Source organism: Cheilinus undulatus, linkage group 6 (assembly GCF_018320785.1).
Source record: "Cheilinus undulatus linkage group 6, ASM1832078v1, whole genome shotgun sequence".
NCBI lineage: Eukaryota > Metazoa > Chordata > Actinopteri > Labriformes > Labridae > Cheilinus > Cheilinus undulatus.
The window spans coordinates 53432458-53459851 of record NC_054870.1 but is presented as its reverse complement, the minus strand read 5'-3'; the positions used below and the strand labels follow the sequence as shown (position 1 = coordinate 53459851).

The following is a 27394-nucleotide window of genomic DNA, read 5'->3' as shown; positions in this document are numbered from 1 at the left end:
AACTCAAAAAGTCATGGACAGATTTTCATGAAATTTTCAGGAAATGTCAGAAATGGCATAAGAAGGAATTGATTAGATTCTGGGACTGATCCAGATCACCGTCTGGATTCAGGAATTTTTAAAGGATTCTGTACTATTGGGAGATAGGGCTAATGGTGGAGGTCTGCGCTGTTACCACTTTATACCAGGAGATGGCGGACATGAGTAACTTCAATCCCAGCAGCATTTTTGGGTGTGTTTCTATTCAAAGTTTTGGAGTTCACAGACTTTGAAGGACACACGCCCATTCGAGGAGACGAGTCGGAGCGTAACAGGGAGAAAGACGTATTGTAGCGTGAATACTCACAATGCTGGGAGGAATAGAGGAATATTCACCCTCTGCCATGACTTCCAGTCGTCTGGTGAGACCATGGGTGCTTCCATCATGACAGTCCACACATAGTGAAGCCAATGCTTTGCCTCACCGTGTCTCCACCTCACAGGGGAGGGAGTTATGGGCGACATCCAGGGATGTGTTTTAAAGGATTCTTCACTATTGGAAGATAGGGCTGATGGTGGAGGTCTGCGCTCTCTGAGTGCTTTTCTAATTATTATTAGTATTGTTGTTGTTGTTATTATTATTATTATTATTATTATTAATTATTATAATAATGATTGTAAATAATATTTGTAATCTCAATGAGGCTTTCCTGGTCAAATAATTCTAAATATAATAATAATAATAATAATAATAATAATAATAATAATAATAATAATAATAACCTTTACTTAACCTTCATGTATTTAGGAAAAAATCTCTTTTTTAGGGGTCTCCTGGCCAAGACAGGCAGCAGCACATGTAACAATGTTTCAGACAAACAAAGAGCAGTCAAACACAGAAAACAAGATCAGTAACTGCAAACAAACTTAACCTGGGAACTCTGAGAAGTGGAGATAGAAGGCAGGTTTGGCCTCAGACAGCTTTTAACAGCAGCATGACCTTTGTAGTTAAACTGGCGTATCAGTACATCCCTACAATAAATGCACCTACATTTAGAGTAAAAATAAAAGTATAAAAGTATTCAAATGAAAATCTAACTAAGTCTTAACATTTCAAATACATTATTTCTGATCAATAAGAATATAACTCTTAGTGGTTCTTACTGTAAACAGTCTCTTTTACTAATCATTTGGCCTGACATTCATCATTTATGCCAAAATAATTTAATACTTCACTTACCAACAGCCAGATAAAATCAGAAAACACGATTCAGGACCACACAAATAATAGTACAAACAATACTGTCCTCTAAAAATATAGAGATATATGGTACAAATTTTGTCAACTAACCAACCAACTCTTCAAACGGGGGGACTCAGACGTCCCTCTTTCCTGCGACATTTTCCTGCTCCTCCTGGGGGATCCCAAAGTGTTCCCAGTCCAGGTGGGCTTTATAACCCTTCAGTGAGTTCTGGGTCCGTCCCAAAGTCTCCTCCCAGCTGGGGAAGCCTGGAGGACCTCCACAGGGAGGCGACTAGTAGGCAAACTACCTAAATTGACTCCTTTCAATGTGAAGGAGCAGTGGTTCTACTCAGATGTCTCAGCTCCTCATCTCTAAGACTGAGTCCAGACAGTCACTAGCCAAAGTTCATGACCACAGGTGAGGGTTAGAGAGAAGATCAACTGGTTAATAGAAAGCTTCGCCTTCTCTAACCACATAAATGAATAATATATGAGAGACGGAAAGTCAAAGTCTTGTTGTGGTTGGAGAATAAGAGCTGCTGTCAAAGAGGAGTGCCGTTTATTTTTCTAAAAGGGGAAATGAGGCCGTTGCTGTGTCAGTGTTATTACTGTGAAAGCCTCCATGAGGAATTCAGCGAGCCTTTTCTTTTGTTAACATCTTCCCTGACCTCATGTTTTCCAGTGAGCCCAGCCTCTCTGCAGACTCCACTCCAACACAGCCCTTCATCCTCGACACACACTCCTCACTTCAACCAGGAATAGGCCAAATCCAACAGCCCATCGACCTCAACAATATCATACAGCATGCTTTCTCATCTGGAGGCTGTTTCTTAGTCAATTACAGCAGAACAGGAGGGAACAACAGGCTGTTTGTGAGGCATTCAAAGACACGCTGCTCCTATAAACGGTTTTCCACCTCTGCCTAACTTTGCTCCAAACGTATAATATAATAAACAGTTCAAGTTTGGCGAACACAGAGCATGACTTCACTTCCTAAACTCGGGGAGATTCATGACTCCATACCTGGCTGTAGCAACCCCCTGCTTACCGACTACTGCTTTATTATATCTTACAATTAATTTACCTCAAGGTAAAAAACAGGTTTCTCAGAGACTTTAAGACTGAAAGATTCAGGAACTGAATTAAAAAGAACAAGTATTTTGGTTCCTCATTAAACATTTGATCAGGAGGCTGGCAGACATCCTACCTGGACAGGTTTCTCTCCATTCACTCTGGTTTGTCCCAGTAAAGGATGGAAGTCGTCCCTGTTGTCTTTTCTGAGTAAAACCTAAAACAGGAAGTAGAATAAGCAGCCATGAGTGATGGAAAGACATCACTAAATGAGCTTTTGTTTCTTAAAATTGGAAGGACGACGTGTACTGGAAAAGGCAAGAGAGGCAAATTTCAGACATTTCAACATTTAGACTATGAATCCCTTGATTATTTTTGATAAAACTCTACCGTTCTATAGATTTATATTTCCCAAAATAATTTCTGGACTGGTATAAAGTAGCTTAACATCTAATCAGCATGCTACAACATGCTATCTACATTTTTAAATTATTTTAATTCTTATAATTACAGCTTAATCCATATGCATTGACAGCAAAATTAAACAAAACCCAGGTCGCTGTTTGTTTGAGTATACCTTGCCAAAAAAGCTGGTTCTGATTCTGATTAAGAGTTTGTTTCACATCACAGAAAAATCCCAAATAATCTTATTTTACAGACAAAAAGAGATGTACGTAGATATGCGCCACAGTCTATTCCTGCTTGATAATTTCACGTCAGCCTTTGAAGACTGTTGAAAAAAACCTGTTACTGCTATCAGATTTATTTTTTCCACTTGTGTTTCATGCAGAGGCTTCCAAAAAACCATAGAAATATAAAGTATTTAAATTTATGTGGCCAAAATTCCAAAATTCCTGTGCAACATTACCAACATTTTATCGGTATTAGCAGACAACAGCTCAAAAGATCAGACATGTACATTTCTGCCAATATAATGATTCAGATTCTGAGAGAACGTTCCTGATCCCAGGAGGGGAATTCATTTGCAGCATTCATAAAACCAACATTAGTCAGATGCCAACACTGACGATCAATGACATTGGTGAAGGACCACAGGATAAGCTGCACAAGAAAAATACATAAATAACAAATAACAATAGACAGATCAAATATTAATAGTCCCAATGGTTAAAAATGTCAATTACCATCTGAGCTCATCAACCTGACAGAATAAAAGATGTGGAGTGATGGTCAGTTTTACTCAGAGGTAACAGCGGTCTGCAGCCACAGCCTCTACTCACTCACTAGACGAAATATGGCTGATAATGCTCTTTGCCTTCTTTTCCATCTGAATCTCCCAGAGGGAATACAAGTCCCTAACTTCAGTGATTTAGGAGCAGACCTCAACCATGCTATTCAGTCTGGTTTTTGTCTTTAATGGATTAACAGGGATGTATGATACTAGAGTATGCTGATATGCAATATATTAATACTGCAAAACCTCCTTTAGCTGATACAGACATCAATATGTAGTTCAGTCTTAACCCTTAAAACACTTTAAAATTCAAGAAACAAGAATGAGCAACAACTAGGGATGAGCAATTTTGGAAAATAAATCTAACTGCGATTTTTTTCACCAATATTGCAATTGCGATTTGATTAGGGATGCACGATATTATAGGTCTGGTATCAGTATCGGCAGATATCAGAATTTCTGCCAATATTTAAATCTGATATTTTGCCTGTTTATTTCAGCATATATCGCCTGTAAATTTTGTCCATATATGGTAATAAATTAGTGGAGTTTTAGTCTGAACCAATAGACCTGTGTCAGGTGAGGTCTTTTTCTTTATTTATCCTCATCCTTTAAATTTGAAAGTGTTTTTTTAAGGGCTTAAGTTTGTTTTCTTGGTCATCCTTAAACCTTAAAGTGTCCAAAAGGACTGACATTTTTAGTCCAAAAAAATATTTAGATATCGGCATTAATATCGGTATCGGCTAAAATGAATCTGTAAATATCGGCATATCGGCAAAAATGCAATATCGTGCATCCCTAGATTTGATATGCAATTATTCCTTAACTTTCTAACTTCTAACTTCTCTAAACAAGGGCTGATCAATTCTTTAATAGTGTCCAATTCTGATGATTTTGACCCGTATTGCCAATTGGATATGAATGATTGCATTGAAGGGTTTTTGTCATTCTTATATTCAATAAAAAAAAGACACAAAAATGAAGAAGGTAGGATTTTTTTGTAGACTATTTAAAAAAATGGCACCTAAATGATTAATATGCATAACATCTGCTGCAAAAAAAGTTTAAAACTGGTATTCTGAAACAACTTTCAGGTGAAGAACTATTGCACCTCTGTGATTTGAAAATCACAGAGGTGCAATAATGCGATTGAATCTAATTTTCAATTAATTGCCCGGCCCTATCAAAGGCACATGTAGGTCATTAACTTTCATCTAGATTACAAACTTTTATGTGCATACGTCCAGTAATTACAGCTGATTTAATGATTGTAAATATCAGCAGAAAGTTAATCTGCCAATACCAATATTCACTTTTTAAGCTAAAATCTGCCAACACAGATATCACACCAGCAATACTGTGCTGCCCTATGGATAAACCGTAAAACACAGAAACAAAATAAAACAGCAATAAATCGGCATTAAAATTTATTAAAGCTATTTTTCTATTATTAAAGAGTTTCCTTATCAAATGTATGCTTTTAGCTCTGGCATACAGGCAGTTTCCTGTTCTAAGGATTTTTTTTCTTATCTTAACTTAAGCATTTACTCAAGATTTACTGACTGACATGAACAAAGTGAATTCAGTACCTTAAATTGAGAGCTGGGTTTATTCTCACAGCTCACACCCACGATCCTGGGTAGATGTGGATCTGCGGAGCTGCTGACATTGTTGTTGTTATTGTTGTTTTCAGACGTTGACCCCACTATAAACCTCTGGGCAGATCCCACTGACGCCTTGCTCTCTGATCCGTCTTTACTTCCAGAGATGGTGATCTTCTTGATGGACCTGGAGACGGCAGAGGGAGAGGAGACGTTCTGGTTCAGGTGGTCCTCCGCTGCCAGGTCCTCCTGGTTCTGTTTGATAGGGGAGACCTGCTTAACGATGGGTGAGACGAGACATGGCCCACGTGCGCACACCTGGGATCGGCTGAGGTAGAGTGAGTTCAGGTTGTGCTGTAGCGTGCAGTTATCCAGGCTCTGGCTCTGAAGGTAACTCTGTGTAAAGTCCTGACATTTCGGCACAGCGGGGACAGACAGCCGCGTCCCGATGGTGAAGGGCTGGACCTTCCTGACGATGCTCTCAGACATTTCCAGAGTCCAGTTCAGACAAAAACACAAACTGAAGTCCAAATAGGCTTTAAAAAGTCTCTCACATCCCTCAGTACGCCCTCTTCAACAGGCAAGTGGAGGGTTGAACACAGAGGAGGCAGAGCTCAGTTCTCCACCTTCTTATGCATGTTGAGAATGCACAGCACACAGCCCAGGATGGCTTCCTTGGACTCCTGGGATCGAACACGGTCCCAGACGTGGCGCAGTGCCGTGCCAAGGTGGGCTGCTCCCGTTGAGAGGATTCTCCTGAGGAACTGTGCCACTGAGCCTGCCAGTCTGCTACTGAGGAGCCTGATAAGCAGGGAGCGCAGCACGAGGAAAACTGCTGGCATGCTGCCTGACTGTGCAGGGAAAAAAACAGAAAAGCCGAAAAAAAGAAAAAGCTCAAAAAAGGAGGGGGTAGAGAGGAGGGTTGGTTAGGAGAGGGGATGAAGTCACCACCTCTCAACTTTCTCTCCCTCTGTCTCTCTCGCTGTAAAGCCTGGCTGTCAAAACTTCCCCTCTGCAGCTGAACAGAAAAGCTGCCCAGATAAGAAGACAGAAGTAATGGAGTCAGAGGGAGAGACCTCTTGAATCACAGCTTATCCCCTATGAGGTAATATCCTCTACTTTACCTCCACCCTGAAGTGCAGAGGAACTGAATCAGCCCTGAAGTGTTCTGCTCTGTCCAGACAAAAAAGTTCTGCACTGGCTGAAAACTCCTGGATAAGATGTCTGAGCTTCTGAGGCTTGTGTGCACGCCGAGTGAGCAGGAGTCAGAGTGTCCTCCTCCGCTCTGATCCTCCTCTTTCCCCATCAGAGAGGAGCAGTTGTCGCACAGGTTCCAGCTGAATGAAGGCCTGTCGCTGCCATGACATGTGTGCGGAGCAGATGATGACCCCCACCACTCCCTGATGGTGGCTGGGGTTCAGCAGAGCACATGTCGGGCTGACTGATTGGAATGGCAGGGGTGGCGTGTGGATGTCAGGGGAGCAGGGATTACGGAGGAGGGCAGACAGCAGAGAAAATATTTGCAGGGTGCAGAGAGAAGAATCTGCTTCCTCCAGTGAAAGCTTTTTCCTAAAAAGGAACTCTCACTCCTCACTCTGCTGCCCTCTGACTTGACCCAGCACCTGGTCCCACGACTCCCCGAGTCCTGCCTCTGACAACAAGACCCTGTCAGTTGGAGAGAAACCGGGTTATTACATGCTAAATTTAACAGCTTACTTTTAAAATGTGTTAAAAAGTTCTGAACATTCAGATATGCATCCTTAAGCCACATAATACCCTTACAATTGTTCATTTCTTTTGTAGCTTTAATTCTTTTTCATTGATTCCTAATGCATTTATTTTAAGACATATTTAACCACTAATTTATCATGATAACAGGTGCCTGGTATCGGGTAATATCCTGCTTTTAATTACGAAACAGTGCAAGAAAATTTGCTGCATGCAGTCTTAATTATCCAAATATATAAGTTCACACTGCCAGGATTTCTTTTATGTAGAGCTGGGCAATTAATCAAAAATAATAGAAACTGGCATTCAGAGCCTCTAACCGATGTAAACCCGTCGTGTCAATTATTTTAATTTTAACCCCATGTAATTCTCTACTGATGTATCACCCCCTTAAAAACAAACTACTGGCTGTGCAGTCACATGATAGGAAGCTAGGGGTCGCAAGGCATGTAGCCTGCTGGAAACCCAAGAGAAGAAGAAGTACTAGTCGTGTGACACCGTCCCATCCAGTACGGTAAACTCAAACACGGAGCTGACCATGCAGCGTGAGCAGCAAAGTTATTTTCTACTTTTTATACAACAGTATAAAAATAATTCATTTCTTTGGCAAGAAATAAAAGTTGTTTATTTTCTACTTTTCTTGGAAAACTTGACTTTTCAGGCAAAAAATATTCATTTCAGCTGATGTTTGTTTTAAATAACCATAAATTGTTCATCAGTGCCTGTTCCTTTCAATTATAGTGATTTTGATTTTTGCCATGAGTTTGAAAGCCGCAAGCCCAGTCGAGGAAATGAGTCGGAGCGTAACAGAGAGAAAGACGGCGAATTGTAGCGAGAATGCTCACAATGCTGGGAGGAATAGAGGAATATTCAACCTCTGCCATGACTTTCACATGTAGTGAAGCCAATGCTTTGCCTCACCATGTCTCCAACCCCGGTCTGGATCCAGGAATTTTTTAAAGGATTCTTCACTATTGGGAGACAGGGCTAATGGCGGAGGTCTGAGCTCTCTGTGTGCTTCTCTAGTTTTGTTCTGTTTTCATTTCATTTTATTTTATTATTTCTTACATTTCATTTTATGTTACTTTGTTTTTATATCTTAACCTAACCTTCAGTGTTTTTTTTCTCATTTTGAATTTTTAAAAAGGCGTTTCCTCAGTGTGCACTTTCCTGCTTTTACTGAATCCATTGCTCATGAAATAAAATGGACTTGGTAAATGGATTTGAGCTTGTATAGCTCTTTTCTAGTTGTCTGACTACTCAATGTGCTTTATGATATACTCGTCAATACTGTGTTTAGATTATGGGGTGGGGATGAGGGGTCAGGGATGGGGTGGGGTAGAGTCACGTATTCTTTCTTATTCTCTTTGTGTGTAAAGCATTTGGTGCTTCAATATTTGTATGAAAAGTGCTATACAAATAAAGACTGATTGATTAATTGTCCTTGTACTCATCAAACACTGCAGATACTGTACTCCATATCAATCTAAAGCATGATGTTAGCCTCTCACACTGTGAGTGCATAGTCGACACTGGAGCCATGTCTGAGGTTTGATGATAGTTGACATAAATGGGGATTAAAAAAAGGTAGTGGGGAATGAAAACTACGCACTGATAAATTGTCATGAGAGGGGATAAAGAATATCTGATGAAAATAGAAAAAAATTTCAAAATAATTAAATAATGATTATTCAAGACTTTTTAAAGTCTGTTTTTAAACTAGAATGACTGACCTTTAGATAGAAACATAAAGGAAGTGTATCATCATGTCCTCCAGTGTGCTGTTTTAGTTAAAACAGACGTCAGTGTAAAAACGGCCTCTCAGCAGGGCTCCTGTCACAGATGAGGCCCTGGAGTCGACACGGTTAATGACGCTTTTAAAAGAGCTCTGGTTTCATGATGAAGTCATCTGAGGAAGACTTTTAATGTGTTGCAGCTTGAAATCACAGATAAGTTCAGCACAGGCTGGGTGGTGCTCACAGACGGGTGGATGGGTGGAGTTCAGGGGTTTGGCGAACTTTTAAATGCCATTTCCTCACAGAGCTGGTGAGTGGCTTTAAAAGTGTGTGATTTATGGGTGTATGGGAACACTGTGACACCAACATGTGCCAGAATGTTGGCTGAGTTCAACTGGAGGATGTAAAAAAGGGCTACTTGTTATTTAAAAGCATTATTTGTCAGGACAAAAACATATATGCACTTATTTTTCTGCACGTCACATTCGACAAAGACAAACGAGTCCAGGTGGCCCAACCTCGCTCATAAAATACCGATAAATTATAAACATGACCCTGACAAAATCTGCCACAAAAACATGCAAATGAAAACATTTCTAATCATTACTAACCCTTGATTAGTGTTTTATGTTTAGTTCTTACATTCTTATAAATATACTTGGCTGTAATGTTTCTGTAAAACCTTTTGATATGCATCACTCGATGCACTCATGAACTGTCTTAAAAAATAAATATGCAAATACAACATATCAAAATAACATGCAACCATCATGTTCACTGCATTGAAAAGAAGTCTGACATTGATTTAATTCTGTGTTTAAGATGAGCAATTTCTACTGGCTCTTAAGTTAAAAAACATGAATGTTGTTATTATTAATGATCAGAAAAGCAACACATTCTTCCGTTCATTTAATGACTAGTAATCACTGTAGTTAAACTGAGCATATGTGTCACTTCAGCATCGACAATAAAATGAATGCGGCTGTCTTGGTAACCAAAGTTGCCCTTCTTTGTCGAAGATGTAAATGAAGGCGCATGTAAAGTGCAATTAAAGGCAGAGCCTTGAGCAGAGGTATTTTTGTTGAATACCCTGCAGACTCATTAAAATTAACTGACTTTACTATTATAACACAAAAAGATAAAAGTCAAAGACAGAATAAAAACATGGTAGAAAGGAGGGTTTGTATGCTTTGCAGCCATGTTGAATAAACTGATCAGTTTTGCAGTTTGGGATCAAATCTACCTAGTCATGCTTTCAAAGGGGATCAGGTTTACCATTTTTATGAGATGATATCACATAAAACCCCCCTTTTTATGGGATTTACAGTTGTATAAGTCAATTTGTTATAACAGGTTAAACTGTTATATATTTGATTTAAAATGTTTGCATTTACAGTTTTAACCCTTGTTGGCCTGTCAAGAAAAATGTGAAATAGACTGCCTTCTGCTGACTCCTTATCAACAGTCATGTTTCCTTAAAAACATAAGAATATATTTTATTCTGTTTAGCATTTCTGGCATTTCAACTATAATGGGGAAGATTGTGCAAACTGAAAAAGGCCTTTTGGAGGACAGGCAAAATATCTTCAAGAACTTCAATCAAGTCCTGTTGCCCCCTTAATGAAGATTAATGCAGCACTCATTTAACCAGAGCATGAGGAGGTTTTCAGACTGTAACATTAAAATTACTAATCAGACTCAGTGTTTGTACATTTGATCCACTGCTGTTGTTCTTTAGAAGTTTCTGAATTTTAATTGTAGAAACACAGGAGTATGCAGTATTTCTAGTTTACAGTATTAAAATTGTTAATTACATTGCCAGAATTTCCCTCTGGGGATCAATAAAGTCTTATCTTATCTTATCACTGGCATCTCTGCTGCCAGCTTCTGGCAGTGCCAGTTATTTAAACTTGCTAAACATACTCATTGTTGTCATAATGTACAAAACTCCGACATTGTTCTATCTTTTGTATGAGGAAGCCTCTACTATTTTCATGAACCGTGTTCTTATATAATCCTGCAAATGAGATGGATTTGCCTGTGTCCGTGTTTCTCACTGGTGAATCCATCTTGCAAAGCTCCCATCTGAACCGTTTGGGCCCGCTTAGAAAGCGACGGGACCAATCAGCGACGAGGGGCGGTACTTTCAGGCACAGCAGAGTTGTGACATTAGCAAGCAGCAACAAGAGACTGGTGCAATTATGGCAGAAGAGCTTAGCGTGGATGCTGCTAAAGCGCCAGTTTATCAGAACCTGATGACATTTCTTCGTTAAAAGAACAAAGAACAGCAGTGAGTTGTTTTCTTTTCAAAAATATCAAAAGTCGTGTACTGACATGTCAACAGTCGCCATGTTTTGCGTTATTCCCCTGTAGCTGCGTTCGCCCACTTCTGTATCGGCTGTGTCATGTGTTTTTGTTTGTTTCCCAAACACCGTCTATGGGAGGTTTACTAGATGGATGTGTGAAACACATCCATCTGGCGTGTCAGGTTAGCTCTTATACTAGCTGGCAAAAATTTAAGTTTTGCTATGCAGAGCTTAGAATTTATAAACGGCTGCTATTTAAGAACTATTGTGACGCCTTTACTGAACTATGTCAATCTAAACTCTACCTCCAAGCAATACGTGTTTGCATTCTAATACCTGCTGCAGTAAACCCAGTGATCACAGATATGCAGTGTCATTCTTATATTTATTATTCTTTATTCACCTATCTGACGCTTATTTTATATACTGCTTGTAAATATGTTTATACCTCTTATCTACTTAATTTGTAATTTAAGGCCATTTTTAATGTTTATTTACTGTATCTACCTACCTACCTACCTACCTACCTATCTATCTACCTACCTACCTACCTACCTACCTACCTATCTATCTATCTTAAACAAAAAACCCACAAAACTGTACTGAAATAGTTCAAGTTATCAAAGAATCAGCTTTAGTAGCCAGTTTTACAGTTTCTGGACGCTGTCTTGAATCTAGATTTGTATTTTAAGGGATGAGTAGTTATCTAAACCTGGTACTGGTACAAACATATCCAGTGTACTAGGGCCCAATTACAACACAGTTATCCATACTTCATGATGATACCCTGTCTATTACAACACAGTTATCCATACTTCATGATGATACCCTGTCTATTACAACACAGTTATCCATACTTCATGATGATACCCTGTCTATTACAACACAGTTATCCATACTTCATGATGATACCCTGTCTATTACAACACAGTTATCCATACTTCATGATGATACCCTGTCTATTACAACACAGTTATCCATACTTCATGATGATACCCTGTCTATTACAACACAGTTATCCATACTTCATGATGATACCCTGTCTATTACAACACAGTTATCCATACTTCATGATGATACCCTGTCTATTACAACACAGTTATCCATACTTCGTGATGATACCCTGTCTATTACAACACAGTTATCCATACTTCGTGATGATACCCCGTCTATTACAACACAGTTATCCATACTTCATGATGATACCCTGTCTATTACAACACAGTTATCCATACTTCATGATGATACCCTGTCTATTACAACACAGTTATCCATACTTCATGATGATACCCTGTCTATTACAACACAGTTATCCATACTTCATGATGATACCCTGTCTATTACAACACAGTTATCCATACTTCATGATGATACCCTGTCTATTACAACACAGTTATCCATACTTCATGATGATACCCTGTCTATTACAACACAGTTATCCATACTTCATGATGATACCCTGTCTATTACAACACAGTTATCCATACTTCATGATGATACCCTGTCTATTACAACACAGTTATCCATACTTCATGATGATACCCTGTCTATTACAACACAGTTATCCATACTTCATGATGATACCCTGTCTATTACAACACAGTTATCCATACTTCATGATGATACCCTGTCTATTACAACACAGTTATCCATACTTCATGATGATACCCTGTCTATTACAACACAGTTATCCATACTTCATGATGATACCCTGTCTATTACAACACAGTTATCCATACTTCATGATGATACCCTGTCTATTACAACACAGTTATCCATACTTCGTGATGATACCCTGTCTATTACAACACAGTTATCCATACTTCATGATGATACCCCGTCTATTACAACACAGTTATCCATACTTCATGATGATACCCTGTCTATTACAACACAGTTATCCATACTTCATGATGATACCCTGTCTATTACAACACAGTTATCCATACTTCATGATGATACCCTGTCTATTACAACACAGTTATCCATACTTCATGATGATACCCTGTCTATTACAACACAGTTATCCATACTTCATGATGATACCCTGTCTATTACAACACAGTTATCCATACTTCATGATGATACCCTGTCTATTACAACACAGTTATCCATACTTCATGATGATACCCTGTCTATTACAACACAGTTATCCATACTTCATGATGATACCCTGTCTATTACAACACAGTTATCCATACTTCATGATGATACCTCGTCTATTACAACACAGTTATCCATACTTCATGATGATACCCTGTCTATTACAACACAGTTATCCATACTTCATGATGATACCCCGTCTATTACAACACAGTTATCCATACTTCATGATGATACCCCGTCTATTACAACACAGTTATCCATACTTCATGATGATACCCTGTCTATTACAACACAGTTATCCATACTTCATGATGATACCCTGTCTATTACAACACAGTTATCCATACTTCATGATGATACCCTGTCTATTACAACACAGTTATCCATACTTCATGATGATACCTCGTCTATTACAACACAGTTATCCATACTTCATGATGATACCCTGTCTATTACAACACAGTTATCCATACTTCATGATGATACCCTGTCACCCCAGTATGGCTCCTGACCACCCTTAAAAAAGGCAGTGGGTACTTCATGAAATATGTGTGATTTATGTGTTAAGTTGCACAGATTTCTTTTTCTTATACCATGTTTTTTCTGGCATCTTACAAAGATATTTCTGCAAATCATTTACAATACAGAGACAGGTTTTGTTCTCCTGCTGACTTACACCAACTTATTCTCTCTTAAGTATTGATTAAGGCAACAAACCCTGATAAAAAAACGCCTTAGCAGAAATTCTATCAGAGAAAACCCCATCGGTGCAACTCTATGAGGCTCTGTTTTCTTAGTAATTTAACTCAGTACACCAGAAACAAAGGCATGGTTATTTCTATAGACAAAGGACATACAAAATAATAGAATAACAACCATAAAACAATCCCATTTTGATTTAAAAACAGCCACAAAAATCCGTGGCTTTACACCTACATCAGCTTTAGCATGTCAATGCTGAGTCATCCTCTTTTGCTAGTAAGCTAGCTGTCCATTAGCTTTATCTTACATTAGCAATTGTAAAAGTAACACTAAAATAGCTCACTTTCAGCAAATGACGCTACTTACAATACAATGCAGCTCATTCAGACAGTCATCCTCCTCTTAGTCCTCATCTTCATCATTATCCACCCTGTTCCTCATCACAGTGTACCACAAATGTTAGCATTAGCATGCCAACGGCTGAAAATAGCCTTAGTGGTGCTGTCAGGAATTCAAGCGCGCTTTCTGTAGACACTAAAGTGATCCATAATCCACCAGTTAGATTAAAAATACATTCGCAAACGAAATGATTCGGTTCCTTAGAACTTAACTGACTCCTAGTATGAAAATACCCCTTAGTAATTTAATGAGAGATTGCTAATATTAACTTACACAACATAAAAAAGACCTCAACATAGACAAAATACAGAGTAGACGCCGCAACGGCCGCTACTACCTATTGGCGCTGACGAGCCGTGGGGCCGCCATCTTGGTCCGGTCACCCGCTCCACTTGGTGTAATGTGTTTGGCGGCGCAATGAAGTGTCAGCGCATTTAATCAATCATAACTCTCTGAATACTAATCTGATTTTCACACGGCTTTTTTCTGCAAACGTCATACACGTAGGTATGATACAGAACACATGGTTCGGCGTATTTTAATATTCATAGTGGGCTTAACAGTTATAGAATATTCTGAAATGTGATATATGTGATGTATGATGGGTATTTTGCAAAACACATATAGCCTACAGTGCTTAACAAATGTATTAGACCACTCTAACCCTAACCAAAGTAAGGTTTATGCCACAGCTGCCCTAAATTAACAGCATTGGTAATTACCAAAATCATTTTTGATCTTTCTGCAATGGTTAATACACCAATATGTAGAAGCTCTTTAACCCAAATGATGTTTTAAATGCTAAAATATAATTATTATTGTTATCCATGAATTTTACAATTTACTGATTTACAAAAAAACTGAAAAAAAAATAAAGCACATTTATATTTCTTGATTAATATGTCAAATTACAGTTATTTACCGTCATTCCTGAACAGAAAAATGAGTTTTAGTGGTTGAATGTTATGCTTGATTCATTTCTGACTTCTCAGAGAAGCCCAGTGAGCCGGCTCAGATTTGGGTGAATTCAGTTTGAAATTCCTTATTCCTGTTCAAAATGGTAAAACGTGGAGTCCACATTAAAGAACTTCATGATGCTGGATGGTCTCTGAGACAAATATGACAGGTGGTCTAATACATTTGTTAAGCACTGTATGTATGAGAAAAAAATGAAAATCTATATATATCAGAAAAAACGAAGCTAGCTAGATAGATAGATAGATAGATAGATAGATAGATTGATTGATTGATTAATTTAGAGAAATCCTAAAGATGTAAATTTTCAAGTTAAACACAAGAACACACCACCATGCCCCAAACCATATTTACACATATTTACCCAAAGTTGCTCATGAAAGTTTAAAAGTTTAAATCAGCTAAAAGCAATATGAAAAGTAATCCCCTAAGCCCTGTTCTCAATAGTCCACAGGAATACGCCGCGCAGTGCTCTGGCATCTTGAATTCTCTGCTACTTCAGTTTCTGTTTACAGGTAGGATGACTGGACCAAGATAGCGACCGTATTTCTTCAGAGCATCTTTATGAACATGAATGATATGAGTCTCTTAGCTTACATTTAGGTTATTTTTATTTAGGCTAACCAATGACATGCAAGAAATAGATATTTTTTATTTATCATGAATCATATCATCTCTACAAGAGTGCCTTTTCTGCGTATAGATATAAAGTGAATCCACAATAAACTACACAGTTATGTTTGAATTATGAGGATAAACATATGACAAAATTAAAATCTCTGATTTTCCAATCAAGTCATCTGTATCAAATTAACAAGAAAGTTAAGTCTACATTCATAAATACAGAGAAGAAAATTAAAAATTTCTTGTCGTTCTGAAATGACTGTCTTTTAATTCAGATGAGACATTAAGGAGCAGTGGTGGACTTATGTATAAGCAGATTGAGCCTTGAATTAAAGTAAAAAAAAAAAAACTATTGAAAAAGTGCTTTTAGTGCAGTCTACATTCTATTGTAAAGCAATGACCATATATTATTGATTCACTCTATAATGTATGATAAAATTATTAAATTATTAGGAGAAAAATATTTGACTGCTTCATAAAGTAAAAAAAAGACAAAATGTAACGGCAGCATTTTGTTACACTGTCAACCAGTTGTTACATTACTAGTTTATATAATTATTGTTGTTTAATTATGCGTCATCGTTACATTATCAGCTCTTAAAAGCCCTGATAAATAAAACTTAACAAAAGAAATGGCAGATTGTGAAATTGTTAAACTTTGATGCTTAACTCTTATTTTTGTGACAAAAATGTACACAAATTTTTAAAAAATGCTGCATTTTGAATTTCAAGTCTAGGGGCAAGGCATGAATGATCAAACACTGCCAGTGTATTTGTGAAATCAAGACGGCAAACTGAAATGGCAGAGAATTTTTTTATATTTATTATTGTAACAGGACAGGTCTTGTTAAGATAGACGTCATGACTGAGTCAGCATAACAGACACCACCTCTTTATTGTTGCCATGGAAACGGATGTTACACAAAAGAGTGCTGCAATTGTAAGTTTCCATGCTGTTGCTGTATGTCATTCATGTTTTGTGCTGCTTAATGGACCAGGACCAGGACCAGAATCCCCACAACCACCCCAAACCACTGTAACCTTGTGACCCCACAAGGTATTTCCAGGATGAGTTGAGACTGGGCCAGCTGCTCTGCACGGTGACCTCTGAATCTTGGGGCTAGTAAATAGTGATAGCAGCCTTCTCCATCAGCGTCTGAATGGGTAAGTGTCACCTTTGGTGTAAAAAGGCTTTAAAGGCAATACAAACTCAAGACCATTACCACCCATTTGAAACCATTTCCATGGAAGATTAAAATTCTTTAATACATTTAGTAGTAACATTCAGAAAATCTGAGTTAAGAAATAATATCTTAAGCTACTGATGTGACTTAGAATGAGTAAATTTGATCAAAATGTGCCAAACCTCAGTGTTTAGTCTTTGAACTAAACCTGTGCATGTGCAGCTGCTGTTTCTCATCTGTCCTGTAAACATTTAGAGAGGATGGAGAGTTGTTTGCTCCTACAGTCGCCGTCAGGTTAGATGTGAACCAGGTGTCCCACCTCTGCCTACTGAGGCAATTAGGCTACTGTAACACCTTCCTTATGCTGTTTACCCTGGAAATCCTCTGTACACTTTCTCACCACAGCTCCCATTCACATCCAGCATGCAAAGATACAACACACTGTACATACTGTACCTCAAATATATCCAACAGTTTCTAAAGCCAGATGAAAATTTTAACTTTAATGCTTGACTCATGCACCATGACGGACACAACATGTTTGTTGTTGCAGTGGAAACCCTGGATACTAGGAAGCTTGGACATGTAGAGGAAGCGGCCGTTCTGTTGCTGTACCTCATCCATGACTTATGCTGCTTATTATCTTGACTATGGTCTATTTTAGTTTATTTTCACCATTTTCATGTGTGTTAAATTCACATTTGCTGTGCATAACTCAAACCTCTTGTGCTTCCTCTTTGTGCATCTTTAGGAGTGTCAGAAACGATGGCTGGTATCAGCACCTCCCAAGATGATAATAAAGTCCTGATGCCTCCTCACCACAGGCTCTGGTTTGTGCTCAGCCTTGTTAGATATCTCATGTTTTATTGGAGTCATTAAACTACAACTGAAGACGAGTCGAGGGGGTGATGTCAGCCAGGCTGCCCGCATTAAAGCAGAGCGATAGCTGCGGCGGAGGAGAGAATATGCATGGGAGCTGGAGGGGGTCTGTACTTTTCCACTCTGAGTATGTCATCACAAAGGAACGATCGGCCTGCTGGTCAAGTTTCAGAGCAGATAAGATTCAGTTTTGTCTCTGGATGAGGATCAAAAAGAGAAGATTTGGACGGTTTTAAAAATGGTTGATATGAGAGGAATGGAAAATGAAAATACTCCCACTAAATATTTATGTCAGGTATGTTTGAGCTAAACCAGGAGGAATCTAACAAGAACAATTAACCTTTCTACAGCTTTGAAATACCAGAGAAAGAGTCTTTGATTACCAGTGTTTAAAATGTGTGATCTAGCTAAAATCAGCGAAAACAGTGGATCATGGAATCCACTTTGTTGGATGACATTATTCCTATTGTCTCTATTTTATAAACCAAACGGCACTGGACTAACTTCATGCAGACTTTAAAAGATAAATAAATAAAGTGCCTTAAGTAGGACTGCAATCTACAATCCCAATTCCACAAATTTGTAAATAAATCAGACAGCAATGAGTGTCAAATCTCATGAACCAATACTTTATTCACAGTAGAACATAAACAGCATATCAGATGTTAACTGGCACATTTTACCAATTCAGGAAATATTAGCTCATTCTTAATTTGATAGCAGCAACACATCTGAAAAAAGCTGGGGCAGGGACACACGAGGCCGGAAAAGAAAGTGGTAGTAATGAAAAACAACTGGAGGAGCATTCTGAATCTGGAGAAATCTCTGTGATGCTGGCGATTTTGGGGCCCTCAGGGGCCACTGCATTAAAAACAGGCATGATCTTGTACTGGAAATCACTGCATGGGCTCAGGAAAGGAACTACAGTTCATCCGGAAAGTATTCACAGTGCTTCGCTTTTTCCTCATTTTTATGTTACAGCCTCATTCCAAAATGGAATAAATTCATTTTTTTCCCTCAAGATTCTACACACAACACCCCATAATGACAATGTGAAAAAAGTTTGTTTGAAATTTTTGCAGATTTATTAAAAATAAAAAACTAAGACATCACATGTACATAAGTATTCACAGCCTTTGCCACGAAGCTAAAAATTGAGCTCAGGTGCGTCCTGTTTCCACTGATCCTCCTTGAGACGTTCCTACAGCTTCACTGGAGTCCACCTGTGGTAAACTCAGTTAATTGGACATGATTTGGAGGGGCACACATCTGTCTATATAAGGTCCCACAGGTGACAGAGGTCCCACAGGTGACAGAGCATGTCACCCACTATGTCAATCTAAACTCTACCTCCATGATCTTGTACATGATCTTGTACTTCATGCACAAACCAAGCATGAAGTCAAAGGAACTGTCTGTAGACCGCCGAGACAGGATTGTCTCAAGGCACAAATCTGGGGAAGGGTACAGAAAAAATTCTGCTGCTTTGAAGGTCCCAGTGAGCCCAGTGGCCTCCATCATCTGTAAATGGAAGAAGTTCAGAACCACCAGGACTCTTCCTAGAGCTGGCTGCCCATCTAAACTGAGTGATCAGGGGAGGAGGGCCTTAGTCAGGGAGGTGATCAAGAACCCGATGGTCACTCTGTCAGAGCTCCAGCAGTTCTATGTGGAGAGAGGAGAACCTTCCAGAAGGTCAACCATCTCTGCAGCAATCTACCAATCAGGCCTGTATGGTAGAGTGGCCAGACAGAAGCCACTCCTTAGTAAAAGGCACATGGCAGCCCACCTGGAGTTTGCCAAAAGGACCTGAAGGACTCTCAGACCATGAGGAGCAAAATTCTCTGGTCTGATGAGACAAAGATTGAACTCTTTGGTGTGAATGCCAGGCGTCATGTTTGGAGGAAACCAGCCACCTCTCATCACCTGGCCAATACCATCCCTACAGTGAAGCATGGTGGTGGCAGCATCATGCTGTGGGGATGTTTTTCAGCGGCAGGAACTGGGAGACTAGTCAGGATTGAGGGAAAGATGAATGCAGGAATGTACAGAGACATCCTGGATGAAAACCTGCTCCAGAGCGCTTTTGACCTCAGACTGGGGCGATGGTTCATCTTTCAGCAGGACAACGACCCTAAGCACACAGCCAAGGTATCAAAGGAGTGGCTTCAGGACAACTCTGTGAATGTCCTTGAGGGGCCCAGCCAGAGCCCAGACTTGAATCTGCTCGAACATCTCTGGAAAGATCTGAAAATGGCTGTGCACCGACGCTCCCCATCCAACCTGATGGAGCTTGAGAGGTGCTGCAAAGAGGAATGGGCGAAACTGCCCAAAGAGAGGTGTGCCAAGCTTGTGGTGTCATACTCAAAAAGACTGGAGGCTGTTATTGCTGCCAAAGGTGCATCAACAAAGTACTGAGCAAAGGCTGTGAATAGTTGTGTACATGTGATGTCTTAGTTTTTAATTTTTTTATAAATTTGCAAAAATTTCAAAAAAGACTTTTTTATGTTGTCATTATGGGGTGTTGTGTGTAGAAATTTTAGGAAAAATGAATTTATTCCATTTTGGAATGAGGCTGTAACATAAAATATGGAAAAAGTGAAGGGCTGTGAATACTTTCCGGATGCACTGTATCAATGCTGAAAAGTAGAGAGAGGTTTTAGAGCAACATACGCTCCCATCCAGACAACGTCTCTGTCAGCACGATGATGCTAAACCACATACCACATCCATCACAACAGCATGGCTTCACAGGAGAAGAGTCCAGGTCCTGAACTGGTCTGACTGCAGTCCAGACCTTTCACCGATAGAAAAGATTTGGAGCATCAGAGACAGAAAAGTTATTTTCTGTCTCTTTAAGCATTTTTAAGTTTGTATCTTGTATTAATTTTTGTTTTCCATGAACGGCTGCTTGTTGTCGGTCCACATCTGCGTTTACTGCCGTTGACAGTCTTGGACAAGAGTTTCTAATCCCAACAAGGTCTCCTGGTAAATTCAGTTTAAAAAGTTTGAGTTCAATAGTTCTCTGCTTTAAAAGAAGGATGTAGTCTAAATAAATGAAAACTTTGAAAACCTGGGCCCTGAACTGAACCAAAACCAGCATCTTCAGCTGCTTACATAAAGTTTTGAAACAGTGACTAAAATTGTTGTTTGTTGTTGGAGTCCAGGCCTGGATCCGGACCAACATGAAATCATTGCCCTCGGTGCCAAAACCCTATTTTGAGTTTTTACAAGCAGGACAAACATCACATAACCAAACTAGCTTTCAACTTAAAACTCAGGGAAGATTTAAAGCCACAGGAGCTCAGTTCACCCTGCTCAGCTCCCTTTCTTTGGTTTTAACACAAAGACTAGAGGGTTGCAGCAGTGAATAACAAAGACAATCATACAGAGAGCCGATGAAACACAATAAGGTCATACGTCTGCATCAATGCCTATCTGTTGATCCGGATTCTTCTGTTCTGAGCTCACATGTCTGAACTCACATCTTGACAGTGACCGAGCTCTCAGACGGCTCGCCTCGGGTCTAACACGCAGCATTAATGATGAGATGGGCTTAAATAGAACAACATGACAGCTGAAGTTAGACAAAAGGGGTTGTACAAACACTTTATGAAAGCCACATTTTACAGCTTTTATTTCATAATGTCCACATGGGATTAGTAAGGAATCACAGACCCTGAAATCTATTTAGTCATAACAAAGAGCGTGTTAAAGAACCAGTGTAGGGACGGGTACATTCTCTGATACTTAACCCTCAGGCCCTCCTGGAGCCATTTTAGGGCTTTTTAATTGTATTTTTTGCTCTTACTTTGGCAGTTTCTTGCAACGTTTCATGCCGCTAGGCTTGAGAGAATGACCGGACCAATCACTGACAGAGAAAGGGGCGGTAGCTACAGGTGTGGTTTAGGTAAAGTGACTGCAAGCCTGTCATGCAGAATGCTTCCATAGAGGCAGTTTGATTTTCATGAGAAATCCTTTTTTTAAATAACAAAATAGAGCAAAGAATCTATCTGAGAATGGGGGACTTTTAGCACACATTCAGCCATGGATGAGGGAGTTTATGTCTGATTTTTCTGGATGTTAGAGGATTTGATGTGGTTGGTTTGGCTGTCTACAGTCATTTAGCTCGGTGGTTCTCAACCTTTTCAACCCGCAACCCCAAAATAAAGGTTTCAGAGACCAGGGACCCCCACTGTACCAACGCCGTTCATAAAGGGGGATATATGGGAGAGCTTTCTGGGGCCCAGCTGAACTGGGGGCCAGCCAAAGCATGGCCCATTGTGAAGTTAAGTTGTGGTGTATGCTTATCAGAGAAACAATTATCTTTTTAATTCATTTGTGTAACAAGTAACCCTCTTAAAAATGTAAATCCTTTTGATAAAAATGGAATTAAAATAAAAAAGGAAAAAAATGGGTTAATAATGGAAAAATATAGTGGAAAAGGTGATGAAATTGGATTTTAAATGTAGCAGAAATGGGTTAGAAGTGATAAAAAATAACCAAAAAATTGCAAAAATGGGTTAAAGTGGCAAAAACGAGCATATCAAGTCATATAAGGGGATTATAAAGTGGCTGAAATGGCATTAAAGTGGAAATTTGGTGAAAGGGGATGAAAAGTTGATATAAAATGGCAAAAATGGGTTAGCTGAGGCAGAAATTGGAAGAAATGGGTGAAACTGGCAAAAATGATTTGGTTTAGAAGTAGCAAAAACAGGCAGAAAAAAGTGGAAAGGGTTGAAAATTTGAGAAAAACTGGGCTTTAAGTGGCAAAAATGTGTAAAAATTTTGTAAAGTTGGTGTAAAGTGGCAACAGTATAATTAAAAAAAACTATTCCTAGTTTTTTAAGGCACCTGGAGACCCCATCTCAGTGTCTCGCGACCCCCAATGGGGTCCCGACCACAACGTTGAGAACCCCTGATTTAGCTCATACAGTACACACAGTAGACCCTAAAGGGATATTTCAGTGTTTTTAAAGTTGAGTGATATGAGGTACGTAGCATTAGCAGTGGCATTAGCCTCCAGTGATTTTAGTGAGCATTGCTCCTTTAAGAGGCACTCGCTGCTTGTAAGCTAGCTCGCCAGGAAGTTCGGCTATACAGTGTAACAGATGGGTACGGTTCCCAGACGTCTATTTCCCCATGAGCTAAACGTTCATTTACACTGCGTTAACCAACTAGTCTAAAGCAGTCTACACACCCCTATGTTTACATTTACTACTTTAAAACCTGTCGTACTGCGCTGTTCCTACTTAACGCTAACTGCTAAGCTTCTCATATCTAAGTCTGGTGAAGTGTGGGGACGGCAGCAGCCATGAAGCTACAGCAGCCTCTAGTGGCAGGAGGTTTATTACAGTTTAAAAGAGCATTACCTCCAATTTCCATGTACAGCGTGCACGCCGCGGAACGCCGGCGAATCGAACTGCAGAGCACATCCCTCCCTCTCTAGTGTAACAGAGCATTTCCATAGCCGGCGCTCTAGAATGGCAGCGGCACGTGGCTGGAGCGCCACTCCACTCCGCTTCGTTTCAGAGACACTGCAGGTCTATTTTCAGTGTCGGCCGCTGCCAAACCTCGTAAATTCACTGTCGTTCTGAAAGCACCAACCATGGAAGTCACAAGCGTAGAACATCCGGTTCTTTCAACATTATGTCTCATCCTGCAGTGAGAGCTAAGGGTCACCGAGAGGTCAGTGGGTCACAGAGCTACAACGGCACCATTGATGAGGAAAAGTTAACTTTTGAGGATATTTAGCTGAAGAATTTTACATAAAACCACAGATCCTTTAAGCAAACATTAAACTTTTAACTTCATAATGTACTCACTCAATGGAGGAAGCAATAATATCCTGGACTTATACTGGAAAGGATGATAAATTAACCCCTAAAAGGTAAAATAGTCCGCTGCTGCGTAAACCCGTGATCTCTTCCTGCTGATCAGGGCTGCACGCTGTGGTGCTGTGCTCTAGACTCGCTTCCAGTGGGCGAGGTCGCTCGCCTTAGGTCGGTTACCAAACCCGCGGCGCTTTGGTGAGCGGCACACTCAACCTATGTGGAAGTTGTGTGTTAAAGACAGGGATTTCAAGTCTGTGTTTAAAAAAAAGAGGTAGGTAATTAGTAATCGACACTTAAATCTCCCATAACCTTGCAAAGCAGATGGATTTGCCCGTTTGCGTGTTTCTCACTGGTGAATCCATCTTACAAAGCTCCCATCCGAACCGTTTGGACCCGCTTAGAAAGTGACAGGACCAATCAGTGACGAGGGACAGTACTTTTGGGCGTGGTGGAGTCATGACATAAGCAAGCAGCAACAAGAGGAAGGTGCAATTATGGCAGAAGAGCTTAGCGTGGATGCTGCTAAAGCGCCAGTTTATCAGAACCTGATGACATTTCTTCATTAAAAGAAGAACAGCAGTGAGTTGTTTTCTTTTCAAAAACAACAAAAGTCGTGTACTGACGTGTGTACAGTCGCCATGGTTACCGTTATGCAGCTCTCTATGGAGTTTACTCCTTGGTCGCTGCTACGTCTCGTGTTTTGTTGCTCTGATTGGCCCATAAAGATGTGACAGACAGAAAGTTCATCCAATCACCCTCCGAGTTTTTCCCTTTAAGAAGGACTGAGCCTTTGCAGTGGCTTTTAGACTGAAATCCTTACTGAAGACCATCAGCTTTGAATACAAGTTGAGCTTGACATTCTGGCTTTTAGTGCGCTTGTTTTTAACTGTGTTTTTATTGTATTATTTTGCTTCATTTATCTTTGTTCTTTTATATAAAGTTGTAAGCCTGTGCAGCACGTTAGTCAACCACTTCCATCTTGAATGTTTTATAAAAATCCACTTTGACCTGATTTGATATAAAACTTTAATCAAATCCTCCTGAACATAAAAACTTCAACCTTCACGCTGTCAGATAAAGCCCCAGCCCCTCTGATCACAGATGTAATCATGGGATAATTGTGACTCCTCGCCCTGACGCTCACCTGAGGCGATATTCGATCTCATGAGACTGCGTTCTTATCAGCTGACGTCCTCACACACCTGCGTCTCCCCATCCTGGAAGTCTTGTTTCACACATTTCTCTCGAACATGTCGGCTCTTATCTCATCCGTAAAGAGCCCGAGCAGGCTCCAGTGTCGATGACATCACTCGCCATAAAATTCCTTCTCAGTCAGTCATTGTTTGGAGAGACGCAGCGCCAAGTCTGTCACAGCCAGAGAGGCAAGCAGAGACAATGAAACCCAACCGTCTGCCATGACACATGTATTTTTAATCTTCCATACTATAGAGGCATTGTTCCAAAAAAACAGCACCTCTGTGTCTGATATTTTCTCTGAAAGGTAGCCGCTGCTCTGACATCAATAATACACGCTGATCCCTGGCCTCATTCGCAGCATTCCTCCATGAAAACATGTAATATTTGCTTTCTTCAGCCTCCAGCTTTGGCAGAAGAGTCCCAGCATGAGTAGAAACAGAGTGTCAGAAAGTATGAAGAAATGTTGAACAGGAGTCAGACCGGGCTTTTTGTTTTGACTTCTACACGGATCTCTTGTCCTGCCATGACATTATGAAGCAGCCATTCTTAAGATTATTAGGAGGCTGGTCATGCAAAGTCAACATTCAGGCTTGTTAAACGTGTCATTTAACGAGGTGGTGAGGAAATATCTGGATGATGAGACTGATCCAGTTCACTTAAACTTTGTGTTTGTACTTCTGGTAGATGACAGCTGGTGACAGATGGGTTTATGTGGGATTACTGGAGCCTTACAAGCATAAAGGTCTGTGAGAAAACAACGATAATCACCGGCTGTTCTAGAGAAGTCCTGGAGCTGGAAAATATTCAAGCAATATGAGCAAAATGCTTCTGGGAATCTGTCAGAGTGTTTAACAGATTTACCGACACTGAAAGGCAGTCGACCACTGACACAGACAGGACATTAAAGCATCCTGGTACAGATACACATGGACCCAAGCTTTAAGATGCTGCTAAGTGTTTTTACATCGTACCGTACCTGGGTGCAGTTGCTCTGCAACACCGCTCTCTACCCTTGCACAAAGCTTGCACACAGTCCAAGACAGTAGCTGGTCATATGTGGGCAGTTGGTTTGCAAGAAGAAGGAAGCAGAGGCAATCATGGCAACCACCTGAGTAGACACTGGTTACTGCTCCATGCTACTGAGGATCTTTCACATGTACTGTGCAGCTCAGAGAGTGATATGTACCCGTGCTGTGAGGAGATAGGAGATGTTCTGAACTGGCTTTGAAACTCCTGCAGATGAGATCTCAGGAGCTGGGACAACTGTGTTCACATCTCTCATGCTCCATACTCCAAGTCTGGTATTCTGGTGTTCATGCTGATCAGCTGGGTCAGACTTTGTTTTCTCAATCACTGACATTACCTCGGGTATTTTCACTAAGTGAAATATCTCACTTTTTGGAGGGATGCACTGCGAGAAACTTCTTGGTTTGTCTCTCAGTTAAAGTCCCAACACTTTGGTCCAGGTGGAAATATCCGTCATGCAGTTTTTAGTCCATTCAGAGGTGGACTTGCTGGTGTGTTTGGGATCATGGTCCTGCTCCATAACCCAAGCGTGCTTGACCTTGAGGTCATGAACTGATGGCCGGACATTCTCCCTCAGGATTTTCTGCTACAGAACAGAATTCATGGTTCTAGTGGTCCAGGTCCTGGTCCAGACCATCACACTACCACCACCATGTCTGACTGCTGGTCTGATGATCTTTTAGTGAAATGTTGCTTTTTTACTCAGATGGAAGAGCTTTTCTCCCTCATTGTCCCTCGAAGATGATGTCATCCTGTGAAGATGATGTCATCTTTTGAAGATGATGTCATCCTGTAAAAATATTAATGGTTTTAAAGGATGCTACCGTCAAAGGCACAGGACATAATGTTCAATGTTGAAGCTTTTTTCCCTCCATTTTTACCATAGTTGGAAGCTTCTGGGAATGTTTGTGGAACTGTCATGGAGTGAATGTTAGGGCTCCAAAAAGTTCAACTTTTAGAATATTTTCCCAGAAGTCTTGGGGATCATCAGGATGTTTTTAGTCAACTGTGAGACGAGCCTTTGTGTTCTTTTTGGTCAGCAGTGGTTTTGGTCTTGGAACTCTCCCATAATGCCATTGCTGCCTAGTCTCTTTCTGTTTGTTGAGTCATGAACTCTGACCTTAGGTCAGTGAGGCCTGCAGGTCTTTAGATGTTGTTTTGGGTTATTCTGGGACCTCCTGGATGAGTCATCCATGTTCTCTTGCTGTCATGGTGGTAGGCCGGTCACTCCTGGGAAGGTTCACCACTGTTCACAGTTTTCTCCATTTGTGGGTAATGGCTCTCAGGGTGGGTGGCTGGAGTCCCAAAGCCTTGGAAATGTCATTAACCTTCCAGACTGATAGATGTCAGTGACTTTGTTTCTCACTTGCTCTTGAATTTCTTTAGATGGCTCTTTAGATGATCTTTCAGCCTCCTCCACTTTGTCAGACGGTTCTATTTAAGAAGTTTCTGGATTCACCAGGTCTGGCAGGAATCGGGTCTGGGTGTGGATAGTCAAACTGAACTAGCTTATCAAAAATGTGGTTAATCATGGTTTGTTCATGATTTAATAAGGGGGAGCAGTGACATTTCCACACAGGGCCAGGTAGAACCAAACTCAGGTAAAGATTTA

The 27394-nt window shown here is 40.1% G+C and overlaps 1 protein-coding gene across 1 annotated transcript in view; it reads right to left on the bottom strand.

Moving 5' to 3' along the window:
- The window catches only part of LOC121511110, an 81547-nt gene extending 75834 nt beyond the window's left edge, over positions 1-5713 (bottom strand). The window contains exons 1-2 of the mRNA XM_041789665.1: positions 5078-5713; positions 2430-2510 (exon numbers count right to left, since the gene is read on the bottom strand). Of these exons, the coding sequence (XP_041645599.1) occupies positions 2430-2510; positions 5078-5578 (582 nt within the window). The 5' untranslated portion in view covers positions 5579-5713. The remainder of the gene's footprint in view (positions 1-2429; positions 2511-5077) is intronic.
- Between the last annotated feature and the right edge of the window lie 21681 nt (positions 5714-27394).